General features: G+C 41.6%; 1 protein-coding gene across 1 annotated transcript; it reads left to right on the forward strand.

Annotated features, from left to right (window-relative positions):
- Positions 1 to 598: 598 nt before the first annotated feature.
- sfmbt1 (Scm like with four mbt domains 1) lies at positions 599 to 19,620 on the forward strand. Its single transcript, XM_061069720.1, has 21 exons — positions 599 to 667; positions 6,167 to 6,224; positions 6,333 to 6,427; positions 6,830 to 7,073; positions 7,966 to 8,054; positions 8,654 to 8,906; positions 10,101 to 10,198; positions 10,314 to 10,415; positions 11,503 to 11,662; positions 11,846 to 11,928; positions 12,649 to 12,775; positions 13,386 to 13,499; positions 13,615 to 13,657; positions 13,762 to 13,829; positions 13,942 to 14,081; positions 14,598 to 14,707; positions 15,044 to 15,219; positions 16,018 to 16,196; positions 16,347 to 16,571; positions 17,456 to 17,584; positions 17,764 to 19,620. The coding sequence occupies exons 2-21, from the start codon at positions 6,200 to 6,202 to the stop codon at positions 17,902 to 17,904; spliced, it is 2,601 nt and encodes an 866-aa protein (XP_060925703.1). The 5' UTR covers positions 599 to 667; positions 6,167 to 6,199; the 3' UTR covers positions 17,905 to 19,620.
- The last annotated feature ends 68 nt before the right edge of the window (positions 19,621 to 19,688 follow it).

Here is a 19,688-nt window from a genome sequence, read left to right on the forward strand (position 1 = left end):
TTTCATTTACTTAAAATTAATTTGAATAAAGCAATTTGAGGTCATTTTCAATAACACTATATAAACGCAACTGCAACACACAGGGCGCAGTTTTTTTTGTTGTTAAAAAAAGACACGCTGCACTTATCAAAAGTGGGTCGGTGAGATTTTAATACAGCTCAACCGGTGTAGAATCATTAAACGCCATTAAACCACTCATCACTTTCTGTTTATAATAAATAATAATAAATGTGTTGTTTTTTTTTGCTGTCTTTTGTTCGCCTTACAGATGTGAGTGTTGGTTGGTATTGTATTGTGTATAGTGTGTGAGTGTGTGTTTGTGTGTGTGTGAAGATGGAAGTCGGTGTAGCCGGGCTCACAGGCACACAGGCGGCCGCGCATGCGCACTGGCCCATCGTGCCATATTGGAACGAGGTCGTGGACGAGAAGCGCGTCAAGCTCGCAGGGCCACACCGGAAGTATCGCAATCCCCCCCCTCCACAGAAAGAAAGCCCCGTTCAGTTCCCTTCACTGTAACGGAAGCCAACCGCCGCTCCTGGCCGTTATATTCTGAAAAGGACACTTCCGGGGCTTCCGGCGCTCGTCTGCTCTGGCTTCACAGAGCTGCTGGCGAGCAGGCGGAGAGGAACGGCATCCGAAAAAAGCGACTTGGAAAAACTACTTAGCGGTAAGAGGCGAATTTGGCGACTAAATATTCACGTACGGGACGTTGTGTGTCAGCGGACCCCGGCGCTGTTCGGTGCACCGGGAGCACATCCGGCGTTTTTCCCGTCTCTCAAAAAGACGGGTCGGGCTCGGTCGAGTGTAAGCGCCCTTATTGCTGCCTGCTCTTATTGCTCGAAGCCCTGACTGCCACTAACTGGACTCGGGCTCGGGGGGGGGGGGGGTACTGTTTATTCCCTCACCGTGTGTGCGGGACCTCACGCGTTCCAGCCCCGCATGTTTATTCACCGCACATCTGCCTGGTTGCGTTTGTCTCTCTCTCGCCGTTTGCCACGTTCTCCTCAGTGGGAAAGTTAAGACCGTGGCCGCGGTAGTCTCTCTCTCTCTCTCTCTCTCTCTCTCTCTCTCTCTCTCTCTCTCTCTCTCTCTCTCTCTCTCTTCTCTCTCTTCTCTCTTCTCTCTCTCTCTCTCTCTCTCTCTCTCTCTCTCTGCAAAGCCATCGCGTTAATGGCCCATCTCTGCGGTGCAGCAGCGCGATCTTCTCGGGGCTGCTTCCACTACACGGGCTCCGATTTGCAGCGATGTGCCCTTGAATAAGTCGTTGAATATTTCTAATGTGGAAGTCTTATATAATATATAATGAAGGTTGCGCGAAACCTCGGCATATTTCATGCGTATACAGCTCGCTCCCTCAAATAAAAACCAGCTGAATGAGAAGTGGGTTTGTTGGAGGAGCTCCTCGCCTCGGGCAGACCCCGATGCCCGGCTCGTCCCTCGGTTGTCATGCTCCGCGTTGACTCACCGCAGCCCCGCGTCGCCTCTGGCTCGCAACTTCACCCATTGTGCAACTTGAGGGATCCTGTGGCAGCCGGCAGCATGTCTCCCAGCTGAGTGGAGGCAGTTGAGGGAGAGAGTTGTTGTGTATGGAGGAGAAGATCAACAACAACCTGGTTCGGTCTCCAGTCGGTGGATGGACCACGATGAGCGAGGCCAACTTTGTGTGGGTTCAGTTTCGGTGCCACCCTTTGCTGTCCACGTTAATGCATTTAAAGTCATTTAAGTCGCCATGGCAGGTGGAAGGTGACCTGGCAAAATAAACCCGAGATTAAACCTCCACTGTTCTGCTTAAAGGGAAGGTTCACCCTAAAATTAAAATTATTAAAACTCATTATCTACTCGCCAATAAGCCGATAGAGGGGTGGGAGAAGGGTTTTGGAGTGTCAAGGGTAAACAGCGTTGCAGCCAAATCCGATGCAACTGAAGTAAATGGTGACCAATTCTTTACGTATAGGTCAAACCTAAAAAATACAGCGGAAAAAAAAACATGACATGCCTCCATACAGCTTGGGGTGTCATCTAAGTGTCCTCAAGCCCTAACATTCAAATTCGACTCAAAACTGTGCCATTTATATCATGTTTTATAGCGTAAATGTCCTCTGGTATCCTCCCCTGGAGCCATGTTCACAGCAGACATAGCGGTGTAAATTAGGGTTTTGAGGACTCAAACACTTCACCCACCCCCCCATCAGCATAGGGGTGAGTAGATAATGAGGGAATTTTGATTTTCGGGTGATCTACCCCTTTAAATATGTGGTTCTGAATGGTATCATGTGATTGTCAGGAAGCCCATGTGATGAAAGCCTACTCAAGCTTTATACAAATGTTCATATCAGTCTATCGATAATTATCATAATACATGTCAGAATATAATTAATTTTAAATATAAAGACAGATTTTGGCTTCTGGGTGAAGGTTGTGGTTTAAAACTCTTTATGAGCAGAGAATGGCAAACACTTATAAACATTTAATAAGTCTGAGGTAGATCAATCATGCATTATAGCTTTTAAAAGATACAATTTCAAAAGATTGTCGAAAAAGATCACAATATGGATAATCGGCAGCATAGTAAAGATAAAACAACAAGGAAAACATTACATCCTGAATGTTAAGTATCATGGATTAACATTTCATCTTCTGTCTGAAAAGCAGTAGGAAGGAGCAATATGTTTATCTGCTCTTCTATATAAAATCAGCAAACACATTTTACAAGGCATAAACATTATATAAATACATATTGATTTGGCTTTTGTTATATTGCTATTGATGAAAATTATACAGAAGTGTGTAAAAATGATAAAAGAAAAATCCTCACAGTGTTGACAGATACAATTAGGTTTCAGCTACTGTTGAATCACATCAGTTTCTAGAAACAATGTCTCTGTCATAGATGAAAGACACTTTTCAAAGGAGGAACTTGAGATAGTCCCCATGAAGACTATTCACAGGGAGGTCTGCTGGTTATTTAAAATTCAGTGGACAGAGTTTCTGTAACGAAAATACGCTGCAGATTTCTCAAAGGTAGGTTTCAATGATGTGAGTGACAAACACAACTTTTCTTTCCACTTCCTTGTGTATTGTGGAGAAGGCAGAAATACCAAAGACTGATTTCTTAAAACCTATAGATCCATAAAACTCAAACAATATAGTGTAGCTAAACAGCAATCCATGAGAAAGAATGTGTTCTGTGATTTGGATTTATCATCGCCATTTAGTGCTATAAGTTTATACCAAACTTTATGGAAACCATTGAAATTATATCAAAATTGCTTTTCTGAAAACAGGTTGTTATATTTGAGAGGACACAAAGAGGAGTGCGCACACATTTTCCACTACATTACTGCTTATGATGTGAAGTCGACCACTGGTGATCAGCGGATGCCATCAAATAGTGTTTGGGGAAAGGTTTCAGCAGATCATTTAGATTTATTGAAAGCTTACTTTGATTCTGTTTCCTGGCGTAGTCGTACAATGCATTTGCGATGCGCGTTTTATAAAATTGCATTTCCCGCCCAGGGACCTCGGACGTTCAGGAAGGCTTGTTTAGAAACGCTCTGTCGCATGCTAAGTGCTGATGAGAATATAATTCAGTAAGTGCTTGTATAGAGGATGTAGTGTGGATCTCAGTTGTTGTTTTGTGTGCGTGGGTGCGTTCACATTTGGCCCTTTTGCTGTTCGGTTCAGTCAGAGTCTCGGGTGGTGCAGAACGATTCAGGCAGACTGCTGATCGCTGGGGTCCACACACTTACTCTGCATGAAATAGGGGAAGTTGCTTTTCTTCTTGGGCTGTTCAGCAAGGTGGAGGTCTGTGGAAACGTTGTAGCTTCGGCTAGCGAAGTCAAAGTCAGAAGAAATGTTGAAAGTTTTCAGTAGTTGTCAGAAGTTTTGCAATCAGTCCGTCATGTAGGAGGCATTACCTAAACATAGGGTGTCATTGAGAAGGATTTATTCAGTTACCTTTTATTTAAACTGCATGAAAAAGATTCACAAACATGGAATCACCTTAGAACTGATTATAGAAGGTCACAGGGATTTATATGAGAGGTAGAAATTGTATCATGAATTCATAAATGATGTGTCGGCGTCACATAAAGTTTCTTGACTTGAGCTCTATTTTTAATACTGACTCCAATGCTCTCTTTTTTTATCCACTCTTGTGCGAGGAGTGTGACCCACGGGGACAATAAGGCCCTCTGGTGTGTGTGTGTGTGTGTATCGGAGGGAGGGGGGGGTCAGAAAGACAGAGGGAGTCTGGGGCAGGGTCGAGGGGTGAAAGGCGGCGCTGATCCCGACAGAGCACGGGGGTCGCGGCGGCAGTCCGGTGGACGGGAGGGGGTGCACTCCGATGGCGGCCCTGCTTTTAATAGAGATGTCAGACGTGACAAAGACGGGCCTGACAGGCCGGCTGAATGGAGCCGCCGTGACAGAGCAGCTCTCCTCAGCATCCCATACACCGCTCTATCTATCCACTGTTTCACGCCCAGCGTTCCCTTCCTTCTCATTCAGGCCCCCTCTCTTGTTGCATGAACTTATTTCACCAGCTTGTCACAATGCTGCGGCTTCAGTTTGATGTGTCAGAGTTTGATGTGTGTGTCCACATTCATGTCAAGGCGCCGTTTGAGTCTTTACATGGGGTCAGGAAAAGGTATTAGATGTTGAGTCTCACAAGTAGAGATGAAGCAGGATGAGATTAGCATAGTTTAATATATTTCCCCATCTCGCACCATCTGCTGTGTTACTTAGGTGGTAGCCTGTGCTGCCCTAATGAATTGCAGTCAGCAGGATGTAATCTGTAATTTTATTCACTACTTCTGTTTTGTATTTATTGAGACCGGGACCAGATGCAAGCACTTGAATATTGATGTTATAACTTAAACAAAGAATTGGTATCTGAACAGATCTTCTATGAAAACCCAGCCGTCCTTGATTTTAAAATAGCCGAGGAATTCAAACAAATGCTAATATCTGCCCTTGAAGTAGATTTTTTTAAAGTTAAAGCTGTTGAATTAGTTTGCTTTCCTACTAATGAATGCCATCACTGCTGGTTTGTGCATTTATTTGCATGTTGACTTTTTAAAGGTCCATTGTGTAAGATTTGGGTGAATGGGATCTATTGGCAGATATTGAATATAAAATAATCCTAGTGATGTTTTCACTAGTGTGTTTCATCTAAATTGGGTGAATTGTGGTTTTCTTTACTAGAACTAGAATGAACCCTTTATATTTAAATACTTTCTATCTACAGGATGGGGGTCCCCTCTATGGAGGCCGCCATGTTTTTTACAGTAGCCCAAACTGGACAAACTAAACGCCTTTTGAGTTTTTATGACAACTGAATGAGTCCACAAGTTATCTTTCATATTTGGAAAGGGAGAGTGAGGTGAAGGGTATTCAGCTTCAACATGTAACTTCACCACTAGATTTCACTAAATTATACACACTGAACCTTTAAAATAACAGACTATTATAGAAAAATTGAGTACTTCATTTATAGAATTTCAGGTTGCAAAATGCAGCATAAAAACCAGATACACTTAAATGTTGTAGTACAGAAAGAACCCTCTTCTAACATAACCAAGGATATAGTGGGAAAAAAGAGAGTCAGGAATTCTGAGAGAAAATAAAGAAAAATCTACATGATTGGGTTTCTGATATGATTATATACATTGTGTAATATTAAGATAGTAATATTCTATAACATTGTTCATCCTTTGCTCAAGCTGGCCCCAGTAAGGGAAATACTCTCAACAAATTCTATAAAAGCGGGACCATGTTTTAATAGATTTGTCCCGGGTGGTGTCAGGATTGCATCTCGGCTTCTCTAATGGAATCCCGGAGAGCACTTCCTTCACCCAGAGTTTAAACGAGGCAGCCGCAGTAACTCTTGATCATGGTTTCCAGTTCTTTGTGGAACTTTTTGCTGATACAGTTTGGCTTGTGAAGTGCTGAGCCAGCTGGCGATAGAACCTGTCTCATTAATCTTCTAGCTCTAATCGGTAGCAGCGCTCAGAGATTACTGATAAACGTAAGGCTGTGACGAGGGTGCTTCACTGCTGTATTTTCATTTCTGTGTTTTCTCCTCTGTGGCATCAGGGTTTTGGTCGAGTGCTTCTTCCTTCACTCTCATGGGATGATAATGATAATCCTCCTCTGTTCCTCTCCTCAGAGCTCCCCGTCTCGGCCTTGAGGGGGCACCAGCATGAGTCAGGAGTCACTGGAGTCTGGTAAGAAAGAAGCGCTCTGTGAACAGCTGCGGGAAATGGGCAAGATAAAATGTTGGGAAGCGGGTTGTAAAGGAGGAGTGTTTGTGTGTGTTTGTACGTTTGTGTCAGATGGAGACTCTGCTCAGGATGTATGTGACTTTAACTGGGATGAATACCTGGAGGAGACTGGAACCGTGTCCGTGCCCCATCACGCCTTCAAACATGTGGGTCTTGACTATGATCGCAGCCAACTCACGTCTCTTGATAAGCTTATACAGCTACTGTGTGAAGTTCTTAGTTCCATGTCATTTCCTGTTAGTTTCAAAGTATGTATTAAATTAAATAAATCTGAAAGCATGACTCAAATGCACATAATGTGCAATCAGGTGAAGTCCCTAATAAAGTGTTGACAGGTTCCAATGAAACAGCTTTAGCAGCATCCAATCAGAAAGTCAACAGCTGAACACAAAGGTTGCATGTTGCAACACCAGTTGAAACAAAACTTCCACAAATATCGGTTTAAACACTTGAAATTAAACCAAATAGTAGCACAGGGTACATTGTTATTTATGTGAAAACCTGGTTTAATGACGTCACGTTTCTCCGATCCTCTGTCTCTGTCTCAGGTGGACCAGGGTCTGCAGACAGGTCTGACTCCAGGCATGAAGCTGGAGGTGTGTGTGCGCTCAGAGCCCGACAGCCCCTACTGGGTCGCCAACATCATCACCACATGCGGCCAGCTGCTGCTGCTACGCTACGAGGGTTACCAAGATGACCGGCGTGCAGATTTCTGGTGTGATCTCATGACGGCAGACCTCCACCCACTGGGCTGGAGCCGCCAACATGGAAAGACCATGAAGGCCCCTGAGGGTGAGGCATGGCTTGTGTTGGCAGGGTGTCTTTGTTTTTTTTAGCTGTAAGACGTAGGCTAATGGTTGGGCTGTAATCCACCAATGGATAATCAATAAGTAGCAAGGTATATGTCCTAGAGAGCTGTGTGATTACATTACATTATACTAGAAGGGCCCTTATAGAGCACATACCTCTGACCAGTTAGACACCCTATCTTGCAATTTCTGAATCTGCCTGCTTATCTGAATTGGCTCCAAAATGTAATGGGCTCCTCCTTTGGTCATGCTCCACCATTCGACACAATTTCATGGAAATCAGTTCTGTAGTTTTTGAGTTATCCTGTTAAAGATCAGCCAAAAAATGGCAATGAAAACATAGCCTTCTTGGTGGAGGAAATAAAAAGAGTTGCATCTTAATAAAGAAATACAATAATAATGCAATTTAGTTTTGGTTTGGATTGTGTGGGTCACATGACATGGAAACTAATTAAAAATGCCATAGTGTGCATACCTCTGCCAAGACTTAACAGTCCCCTTATAAAACATTTCAATTCACTAGATCCAGATTTTTATTTGGATCTGCACCAAAATGCACACACTTATAAATATAAGTCCCCTAAATATTTCTGACTTTTCATCAAGAAACATAAATTATTCTCTTATGTCTCACCCCTCGACAAAATGTCATGGAAATCGGTATGGGCGTAATCCTGCTGACAAAAACAAGCAAACAAAACAAAATAAAACCTCCGTTGCGGAGCTAAAAAGGATTATGTGAACGTCAATCATTAAAAGTATTTATCGTTAAATTTATTAAATATAACAGAGTTAAAATGTTCAAGTGCATTTTCTGTCATTTTTTGTGTATCCTTTAATACAACTAAATGCTTTGTGTGTATGATCCACCTCAGGTGCGCGTGAGAAGCACCAGGACTGGGAGGCTCTACTGGAGAAGGCTCTGGCTGAGGAGTGCAGCGCGCCTGCCAACCTACTGGAACTGGTAAGGCAGGGAAACAAAGCGGCTGTCCCTCCTTAGAATATACTCATACCCAAGATGCAACATTAGCTTTTGTCTTTTTCTATGGCTGTGCCTCTATCACTACTCGCCTCTGTTACTACTCGCATGATAAATATGAAGACAATAGAGTCAGACATGCTTACCCCAATAACGCAAGTGTTTGACGCAAGTTTGGTAAAACAGAAATGACAAGAGAATCCGCAAGCTGATAGTTTTTACCCTCAGGTGATCAGAGCCATGACTCTTCAGTTTTGTCACACAAACAGAAACAAAGACACACACTCACTGTGCTGCATGTCATGATTTATTATTTTAGTTTAGATTAAAATCTCCAAGCATTTAAAGACTTTATAATTCTCAATGTAAAATGGTGGAATAAATGTGAACTGAATAAAGAAGTCTATCATGAAGCACCCAGTGTGTTTTTAGAGCCATTAGATAGCAATCAGCGACCATACCTTAGTGTGCTGACTGTTTTCTCCCAGTTTAAATACTTGTCCAGATGTTTGTATTTTGCGGGTTTCCTGTAAGTGTTTTGCTGCTACCTTCTCATTTACCGTCCCTCACCCCCCCCCACACAGCCCCAGCGTGGCAGGGACCCAGTGGAGCTGCTGTGCGCAGGCTGCTACGTGGAGCTCCAGGACATCGCTGACTCAGGGCTGGCCTGGGCTGCAGAGGTGGAAGAGAATGTCGGAGGGCGACTGAAGCTGCGTCTGCTTGGCACAGAGGGGCTGCCAGGCACACCTGCAACCGTCTGGCTCTTTTACCTCCACCCACGCCTCCACCCACCGGGCTGGGCCAAAGAGCACAGCTGCACCCTCAGGCCTCCCTCAGGTCAGTGGCTCTGACACAGATCACATATATATATATTTAGAAACAAAAGGAAGAATGGCACTCAGTGGAGCGCATATTTCTGTCAAGGTGTAGGGGGGGGGGCTAGGAAGATTCCAAGGGCCCAGCACACAGAGGGGCCCGCAGAGAACACAATTATCGCATGAAGCTGCAGAGAAATGCACACGCTGGTAGAAATCAGTCCCCCAAATATCCCTGTTTTTTAAATCAAGATCCATGAAGGATTCCCTTGGAAGTCAGTGAGAATGTAAAAAACAAAACAAACGAACAGACACAGATGAAAACATAACCTCCTTGGCAGAGGAAATGATGTTTACTGTCAAAGCAGGCGTTCTGATTGAAGGACACAAAAAATGCATGTGTAAATCATGAATGTGTAACATGTCCAATTATTCAGTATAACCCTATTTTATCTATTATGCTCTGTCATTTACAAATAATCACTGCTACAGGTCTAATGTTTAAATATTAATTATTGAAAATCCCATGTTTATTCCTTCTTTCTCAATCAGATATGTCCTTTCATTATGTGTATTCACATGTGAGGTGCTGTTATGAGACAAATATTCACAATGGAATGGTGCCCCATTACACCTTGAAACAGATTTTCTATGAATGATGAGATGGATCATTGTTTTATGGCTACAATCTGCCAATTCTTTGATTAATGTGATGACAGAATGTACTGAGCAGTAAAAGGGATTTGAAATCATCGTCTTAAAGGTAAACCTTCAGGTCAGCCTGTTTGTGTGTTATTTTCTTATTTCACAAAATAATAGGGAAAAAATAAAGTATTTTTAAATCCATCAAAGGTAACAACCAAAGTTCAGCTTCATTAATTCTACACGTTGTCCTGTTTATAAATCCGGCTGGTACCTAGCGCATTGTGATAAGAAGTCTGTGTGTTTAATGGTTGTGAAATTGTGAAGGACAACATTGTTTTAATTAATTGCAGGGAACCGTTTTAGAGGAGTCGATAGGAACAGGCTGATATCAGATATAATCCAGACCAACAGGTTTAGTAAATTAAAATAGGAAGGTGTGCAAAGGAGAATTAGTTCTGTTGGATGTTTTCCTAATTTGTAGCTCATTGCTAATAAAATAATACCGCAGTGGTGAGTAAGTCAAGGTTGTGCTCTTTTCGGCAGCTGATTTGTGTGTGTTTGTTGGTTTCAGATCTGCTGGCACTGCGGACAGAGGAGGAGTGGGAGGAGGTGAGGCAGAGGATCAGTGACCTGCCTCAGGATGACGCTCTGACTGCTGAGCTCAGTAAGGTACTGCAAAGAGTTGTGACACCTCCAAACTGGGCGCTGAAACATCTGAGTGCTGTGCTGTTTAAGAATGACTCAATGTGTGTGTGTGTGTGTGTGTGTGTGTGTATTGTCTCAGGATCAGCCTGCCATCCCTGCTCATTGTTTCAAGGAAGGCATGAAACTGGAGGCTGCTGACCCTGCTGCTCCTATTTCCATTAGGCCTGCCACTGTCACCAAGGTAACAGCCTTTCCTATGAAATCTGTCTCTGCTATGCTGCTATGTTTTTACTCTCCTGTTTGCTATTTGTTGGCCGTAGACATTTGCGCTTTCTATCTTGTTACTGAACTGTCTTTATTTTGTAGCTAAGAAAAGGTCGACCCACATTCTTCAGCATGGCTGAAATTCATTTGAATTCAGATTTTTAAAGCTGTCACTTTGGAACTACTTCAAGGCTGCATTTGAAAAGTCTAAATAATCTCCTTGCTAACCACTATTCCCTGACCCCGATGGAAAAATGTCATGAGGTCAAGGAAAGATGTGAAGGAGAAGCTGTAAGGAGTTAGGAAAGGAGAACCACGCTGCAGAGAAAACCTGACTCCATTTAAACATTGTTGTTTTTTTAAACCAACTTTATTTATAACTAAATATGTTCGGTACAGTGCCGTTCTCGCACAAGTCCAGAAAAATGTCCTGTCAGAAACAGAATGACACCTCCTATAACAGATTGTTTTAGTTTAAACAGAGGGAACATTTAACCACGGAATGAACAACAAGACTGACATGTTGAAATAACATACTAATTTACAAGCAGAGATATCTTCGTAATTGAAATAATAATTAAATAGAAAAAAAAGCGAACTACCAAGGTGAATTATGCTCAGACATGAGTATATAGTTTCCTGCTTTTATATATTTCTTTAGTGGAGCTTTTGTTCCTGCATTCAGCAACTTAAACGTCAGCAGATTAAAATGACTTTTATACTGTATTTAGTTCTGATGATGATATTGTGAACTATCCAATTTGTTTGTTGCTCACTGTGACTCCTGACTGGAAAGATTTGACAAAGAAGAAATTAGGAGCTCAGACAAATGTGAGGATTCACATCACTTCTGGATCGTGTCAGGAAATTAAATAGTCATTCTGTTTTTAGGTCTATCCAGGTTCAAAGACAAGGTTGCTGCTGCAATGAATTGTGGGATGGCATTTTTTCCTCTCCTTTCATAAAAGACAGTTTAGTGTTTCCTCTGCTAAATGAGATAATAAGGAAGCATTGCTGCTCCTTTCCTTATCTGTTAGGTAATTTCCTCCTCTCTTCTTCTTCAGGTGTTCAGTGAGCAGTACTTCCTGGTGACGATGGATGATCTTTGTGGTATGGAGGAGTCAGAAGGTGCAGGACGCTCCTTCCTGTGTCACAGAGACAGTCCAGGGATCTTCCCTACTCAGTGGAGCCTCAAAAATGGACTCCCTCTCAGCCCCCCACCAGGTCTGCTCTGTCAAACATTGTCCCTTGATTACGACCTTCTTTACCAATTGCCTCTAAGGAATGACCTGATTAAATAACTTGTGTTGTCTTTGCCTCTCTCTCCTTGGCTTTGTTTGCTTCCTTTATCTCCCTTTCTCTTCTCTTATCTCTTTCTGTTTTCTTTCCCTATTTCATCATGTGCAGGATACCAGGGTCCAGACTTTGACTGGGCAGATTACCTGAAGCAGTGTGAGGCTGAGGCAGCTCCTCAGCACTGCTTCCCAACTGTAAGTCAACCTGTGTTTTACCCAGTACAAGTTACAATGGTCCCACTTCAGTAAAAAGCATGTTCCTGTCCCAAACTGATAACAGGATAAAGAACTATGTGGACTCAAACTTAACCTGGGCTGTGCAAACATGAGTCATACAAGAGAAGCTATTTAACATCTCATAGCGTATTTTATATTCTCCACCTGTCACTGTCAAAATGTGACAATACATTTATTTTTACAATGATATTATTATATGGCTGTAGTGGGCATTCAGAAATATATTGGATTTTTAATCACCATTATCCTACTGTCCAAGCTAAAACCTGTTTGCTATTGAATTGCAATATCCATGCAGCATTTCAGATAGATAGTTCTAAATAAGTGAACGAAATAAAATATGATTTTTTTATCGGTTCAGATTGGATGTGAGGAAAAGTAAAGAGAAAGGCCAATGACCGGATGAATAAAAGAAAAATAAAATATTCCTATAAAAGAATAGCATCAGAATTTAAAGTAGTGCTATGTGCTCATTATTATAATGTTAACAGCTTGGTTTGGTGCAGTAGCAGTTCAGGGCTGAACTTCCGATGTAACAGATGTTAGAGATGAGAACATATTTCTCTAGCGTGAAGTACCACTGACTCTGTGGTGATTTCCTAGTGGATAAAAATCACCCAACACAAACTGCTGTGAGACGGTGCTCACAAGGTTTTTCCCTCTTTGTTTACCTGCCAGGAGCAGTGTGAACACAGCTTCAAAGAGGCCATGAAACTGGAGGCTGTCAACCCGCTGTCACCTGAGAACATTCATGTGGCAACAGTCAACCGGGTCAAAGGCCAGTACATTTGGCTCAGTCTGGAAGGTGAGAGGAGATACTGAAAGAAAGTGTTTTTTTACTAGATTAGAATAGATTTAAAAAAGAATGATTAATCTGCCATCCAACCACACATGAGTGTCAATGATATGTCAAACATTAACCTTTGTGGATCTAATCACAGCTTCGTAGCTGCCCAGATAGAAATCACACCTCTCAGACACCAGCTGGTAGTGTTCAGCTTTTTACTTCCAAGATGTTAAAACTTTCACAAGCATTTATGTAAATAAGAATTTCAACAAATCTCAGTGAGAGGAGCAGAAAACATTAATCTCTTCCAGAAAAAGAAGCTGCTAAAGATAACTGGGTTTTTTTGGAGCCTTCGGGATGTGTAAATATTGTTAAGCTATGGAAATGTATATTAATGTTGAAAACTTTGTGGAAATATCAAAGTAAAATTGTGTGTTACGACATGGATGATCTTGCCAGTTGTAGCAAATCATTCACTTATTGGGAGACCATTTGGGTCACTATACACTTCATACTCCACTTGCTTGGATAAGAATGTAGTCTGTGATATTTTTAGTGCTGCTTTGTGTGAACTGGATGGATTTCTGAGCAGCTCTGTGTGTGTGTGTGTGTGTGTGTGTTTGTCCAGGGCTGAAGCAGCCCATGCCAGAGATGATCGTTCATGTGGACTCTCTCGACATCTTCCCCATCAGCTGGTGTGAGACAAACGGCTATCCACTCGTCCATCCCATCAAACCCACAGGTACGCAACGTCCTCTTAAAACACCTCCCATAACAAGTCTGTATCCAATGCTTTGTTATTTTTTAACAATATCAAATGAGTGACTGAGCACTCATTAATCTTTCCTTGTTATTAGTCGCGAAAGAAAGGAAGATTGCTGTCGTGCAGCCAGAAAAACAGTGAGTATAAGAGGGGGGGGTGTGGGCATTGGTTGGTTTATTAGTTTAAGAGGAGCGAGCCCAACAACCTCTCAGCATCTGACTCAGTTTTCATCTCTTCACAGCCGAAATCTACCAAAGTCTATGACACCTGACGCTATAAGGCAGCAGCTGGCCCACCAGTCAGAAACAGGTGAGTGGTGTGTCAGTTGTCCCTGAAAAGTCCCAAACTGTGATATGTATTATATCTACTGGCTGTCTGTGGTTGTCCCATCATATGTATCTATCTTTGTATCCCCGTGCAGGATATGGAAACGGGAAATACAGCTGTCCCAAGATATACTTCAACCACCGCTGCTTCTCTGGGCCCTACCTCAACAAAGGTCGCATCGCTGAGCTGCCTCAGTTCATCGGCCCTGGAAACTGTGTCCTCGTCCTCAAAGAGGTGAGAGGGCCTGCCCACAGGTTTACTGTGTAGATAACAACATAAAAACTTCCACTCAATCATACATCACAGTGGTATGGTTGTCAGCATTGTTTAGCAATGCTTGTGGCATGACTTTGCATAGCAAATTATCATATATTATGTACCATTTTACAGATAGATGAAGTTGAACCTAAATGTTTTCTCAAATTGAGGTTTGATATATAACAGTTAACCATAAACGTAATGATAAATAATTGTGAATATAAAAACACATATACAACCAAATATACTGAGCATGAATTAAGAAAAATAAACCTATTTTTACATGTAAGGTAAACATAAATGCACATCTTTATTGCACTGTTTATTCAGTAAAATAAATGTTACCTTTCTGTCCATATTGGAAAACATAAACACTGATTTGATATATCTTTCAAAAGCTCATATCAGTGTTTGCTAGCAAAAGTAGCCACTAACCCTCCGACCCACAATTAACCGATACGTGTTGCATTCCTGTGCATGTCTCACACCCAGGTATTGACTCTGCTGATAAACTCTGCGTACAAGCCAAGCCGGGTGCTGAGAGAGCTGCAGCTGGACCAGGAGAGCCGCTGGCAGGGCTATGGAGAGACACTCAAAGCAAAGTGAGTGGAATCACCATTTAATCCTCAGATAGAATTTCTCCCGTCTTTAGATAACTGGCAGGGATAGCACAAGTGTTCACAGCTGCTCTATTTCAGGACCCATTTTGGATTACAATTATTCTTAAATGCACAACAGGGAATAAATATCTGATACTACATTTCAGCCTATATTTAGCAGTGTTACTTAGCAGGTGTTAGTTCTTGTTGGTTCTAACTACTGTATTTGTTAGACATGATTATCAGAGGGAAGAGTCATATCTTCATCTTTGGAAATACTTTGTAACATATTTATCATAATTTGCTCACTACTCAACGTTGCTTTTACTCACATTTCAGGTACAAGGGGAAGAGTTACCGGGCCACTGTGGAGATAGTGCGCACTGCAGACCGTGTGGCCGACTTCTGCAGGTTAACCTGCATCAAGCTGGAGTGCTGCCCAAACCTGTTTGGACCTCGCATGGTTCTGGAGCGCTGCTCTGAGAACTGCTCTGTCCTCACCAAGACCAAATACAGTACGTGCTTTACACAAATACACACTGCTGATTGTTGAGCCTTTAAATGATTTGTCACATGATCAACGGACGATAAACATAACATCTAGTTACTGATTATCGGTTGGTTGGAAATATGAATATTTTCTTTTCTCTCCTCTCATTCGGCTCACAGCTCATTCAGTATTTTTTTGTTCAGACACGTCCAGTTCTTTTCAGTCAAGCTGCTCATGAGTAGAAAAAATCAATGTGTAGATGCATTCTTAAAAAAAATTATGTGAAGCAGAGGGATAGAACCCATGATTTAGAAACTGCAATAGGCATGCACAAGAAATACACACATGTACATTTATGTATGTATGCATGTGTGTTCATACATCTTCTAACAGACTGCTTGTTATCTGGGAAAATGAAAAAAATATGCTTGCCTGTTGGGGACAGTAACACAAACTCAGTGCAGCTTATATGAACTGCATCATTCTCTGGTGGGGTTTGGATCCTAAATACAGAATGTCTGGCAGGTCAGGGGCGTTTGGTTTTCTCTCTGGCTCAAAAACTGATGATAGTAACACACGTACGATTTTTGTCTCTTTTGTCTTGTACTTTTCATGATAATCCTGACACCATGTGCTCTCCAGACTCCCTCAATCATCTTATTTAATAATACTTTTCCCATTGAGAATGTACATATTAAAGAATAAACATAGTGTGATTTATTTATTTGGCCCTGCTGTAAATTTCCCATCTGTCTCTCAATTCTATATTAAAATCCTTCAGGCATTAAGATGCAACAAAATAAGCCTGTCCTCTTGTCTCCAGCATATTACTATGGTAAGAAGAAGAGTAAACGTGTGGGCCGTCCACCGGGGGGCCACTCCAACCTGGAGGGTGGAGTGAAGAGAAGAGGGAGGAAGAGGAAGAGGAGGAAGCAGCTCTTTGTCCATAAGAAGAGACGCTCCTCAGCCTCCGTGGATAACACACCTGCTGGTTCTCCACAGGTAACGCACACATTCTCTTCATGAAGCATTATATTACAGGAATTCGTAGGTGTCATCATTGTTAAACTAGTATTTCTACTTTTGGTACTTATTTTAATCTGTGTCACTATACTGGATTTATTTATGGCTGTCCTTATCTTTGGGTTGCAGGGCAGTGGAGAGGAAGAGGATTTAGATGAAGACGATTCTCTGAGTGAAGACTCCGGCTCAGAGCTGCAGGACGATCTCCAGGATGATTCTGAACAATCTGTTGGGAAGTCTCAGCCCACCACACCCTCCCCCTCCCCACCAGCGACACCCAGGCCCACACGCCGACGCCGGAAACCACGCTCACCCTCTTTCTCTGATGATGAGAACCGCCCTCCCTCACCAAAGGTGTTTAAAGTAAAGAAAGAAAAAGCTGTGTGCCCTGACAATACATTTGTACAAACACTATCAAATATTTATATAATATCTGTGTTTTTGATAGCGGTGTTTCTAAACAGTATCTCTGTGAGGAATACGAAAATATTACAGCTAGATCAGCTCTGCACCCAGACCCATTAAATGTACAGCCCAACTTATTCATCTCAATAATATATTGAATGAGAGAGTCTACTTTTCTAGCAGGAGGTATCTCGCAATGTAAAAGAAAGTAGTAAAAATATGTTCTTGGCTGAGTCCCTTTGTGCAGATCCTCACCATATTTATTACTGCAGAAAAAAAGCATACCCCCTACGAAACAAGATTGCACACACTCATAAATATGAATAGTGTAAATTTGTATATCCATAAATAAAAATCCATGCATTATTCTCTGGGAAATTGTTAAAAACGTCAAATGCATTAATCTCACATTGTTAAAGAAATTCAAAAATAACCTGATCTGGGTCAAATTTAATGGGCTCTTTCTTGGTCCATGTACAATTCTTCCACCTTCTACTTCTTGAAATCGATTCTGTAATTTATGTGTAATCCTGCTGAAAAATGACAAATACAAAGGGACAGGTGAAAATATGTCCTCGGTGGAGTTAATGATGTTTCCAACTTGTTATGCTCTATTCCATCATCCTTCAACATAATCCTCATTACAGCTGTTTCTCTGTGCCCTGAACTCAGTTTATGTTGAAATCAAGACTCAAGCAATCAGTGCTCTCTTTGTGAAAGTTTTCTCTCTTCTCAGTATCAATCGTAAGGGTTAAAACATGCTTTGAGTTTTTCCACTTAGGCTGTGAGATCTCTGAGCCTCTGTCTGACTCACCTCATCTCTGTGTTTATAGACCTCAAAGACTGAGCCTCCTCAGAAGCTGTGTTTGGACACCAGCCCCCTGGAGTGGAGCATTACTGATGTAGTTCGCTTCATCAGGAGCACTGACTGTGCACCTCTTGCAAGGATTTTCTTGGACCAGGTAAGAAATACTCACAGAATTATTGGCCTCTCAGGATGACAGCTTGCTCCACTCTATACTGCAATAAGTGCACTAGTATTATATCCACGGTCAGTCACCCATCAAAACCACTAGAGAAAGTTTAGCCAATAACAAACTATAAATGGATATGCTTCTCATATAGATGTATGTGTTTATAGGAGATTGACGGACAAGCTCTGCTCCTGCTGAACCTCCCGACGGTGCAGGAGTGCATGGACCTGAAGCTGGGACCGGCCATCAAGCTGTGCCACCACATCGAGAGGGTCAAACTGGCATTTTATCAACAGTTTGCCACGTAACTGACGGGGAATGAACATTGATGGACACGATTACATCCTGTTTTGTGAATTAATCCTGTGAAAACACTGTATTTTCCCATTTTGACTTTTCTTACACTGGATATCCTTTAGAATCCTGCATTTACATGAGGCGTGAACACCAGAGGGTGGAGGGACATGTCCTGATCCTGGAGGAGGGAATAGAAAGCAAAGTAGAGATACTGATCCAAAACAGTTGCGGGTCTCTCTTTATGAGAGAATAGCACAGGGAAGGACTGAAAGAGGAGAATTCAAGGCCCTTCTTTGTCATAAATAAATCTAAAAGCCTTTTTAAATCCAACACATTTTTCCTTCAATCTATAATGGCACAAAATGCTTTTAAGATAAAACGATTCGGTTTCTCGCCATGTACTAACAATCATTTCTTTACTCTTTTGTGTCTTCTGAATGCCTTGGATTCTCCGCTTTTATTCCTCTTTTTTTTTAACATTTCATTTTTCTTTGAGGAAAGGTAATTGAGCACCAGTGCTGCGACTCCATTGGTCTGTTGTGTCCATTCATGACCTCCAGCGTGCCTTGCTTTCTCTAAAAAGGGAACGGCACTGAATCACAGCGTTTACTTGTCACAGTTTGACCTCAGAGTATTTGACATCTGCTGGTCAACATTCATTATTGTCTGCTGGAGTCAGAAAAACCTGGTGTTTTCACAATTAAGTAGTTTTACATCAAAAAGATAAACATTTCTTTGTACTCGAGATATGACAGCCCACTTACTGAAGCACTTAAAATCAACAAAACAATTTTTCACTTCATAAGCTCCAGGCTGTATCTTGGATCTAGGAAGTGAGGGGTCCTTTTTGTTTTTAGTTGCAACATTCTATTTGGCCTATTAATTGATAATTAATACATTTATAATTAATTTTACCCAGATAAAACTACAAGTTCCATACATTTAAAGCAAGTTGCAAGTTTTTTGAAAGCTAAGGGTAATATTAAGCTTGATACACGGTCATTGCTAATCTGAGTGTGTGAGTCATTGTGAGCGGTTGACAGATTGTTGTTTTAGTGTGAACACCAGACACATGTCTGCTCAACAACAAATGCAATATGTTCATCTCATTACATCAACTTGCTTTCTCCTACAAGTTTCTGTTAAGACCAGTCTACAGTGCGAGGATTCAGTAATGGAAGCACAAGCAACACCATCGACTGTTGGAGGGTATGCAAATATGACAGTGCATGTTTGTATATAGTGTAAATAATGAAATATCTTTAAGTGCAACAGGGTGTTAAGAAAAAACTATTGAGCAATTAACTTTCTGAGCAAATGCCCTAAATACACAGGCACATGATGTTTGCACATAATATGACAACTCCTCCTCACACAGGGAGAGGTTTTAACAATTTCAGCTTCAGTTGATTATTTGAGCCATTTCATATCTTTGAATAGTTGTTATTTTTAAACAATTTAACTTGATGGGCAGTTTTGAAGCGAGAAGCTTTTCTCTAAATGTTTTTGTATCTAAGTTGTTCCTCTTTTTACCAGTTCCTGTAGCGTGGTTTACTGTCGTGTGCTGGATTTTTGTGTTTGAAAACCCTGCTGTGGGAGTTGTTTACTCGTGTGCTTGTACTTACTGCAATGGAACATATTTTTATCTCATGTTTAAAAAAAAAAAAATTATGACAGCTATTTAATGAGAAATCTGCAATAAGAAAATAAAAAAATTACAATCAAAACGAGTTTTTGTCTGTCGGCCTTTTAAACTACCCAGTGTGCAGTTCGCATGTGCGCAGGTCACATGACC

The sequence above is a fragment of the Limanda limanda genome, chromosome 4 (genome assembly GCF_963576545.1).
Source record: "Limanda limanda chromosome 4, fLimLim1.1, whole genome shotgun sequence".
Taxonomy (NCBI): Eukaryota; Metazoa; Chordata; class Actinopteri; order Pleuronectiformes; family Pleuronectidae; genus Limanda; species Limanda limanda.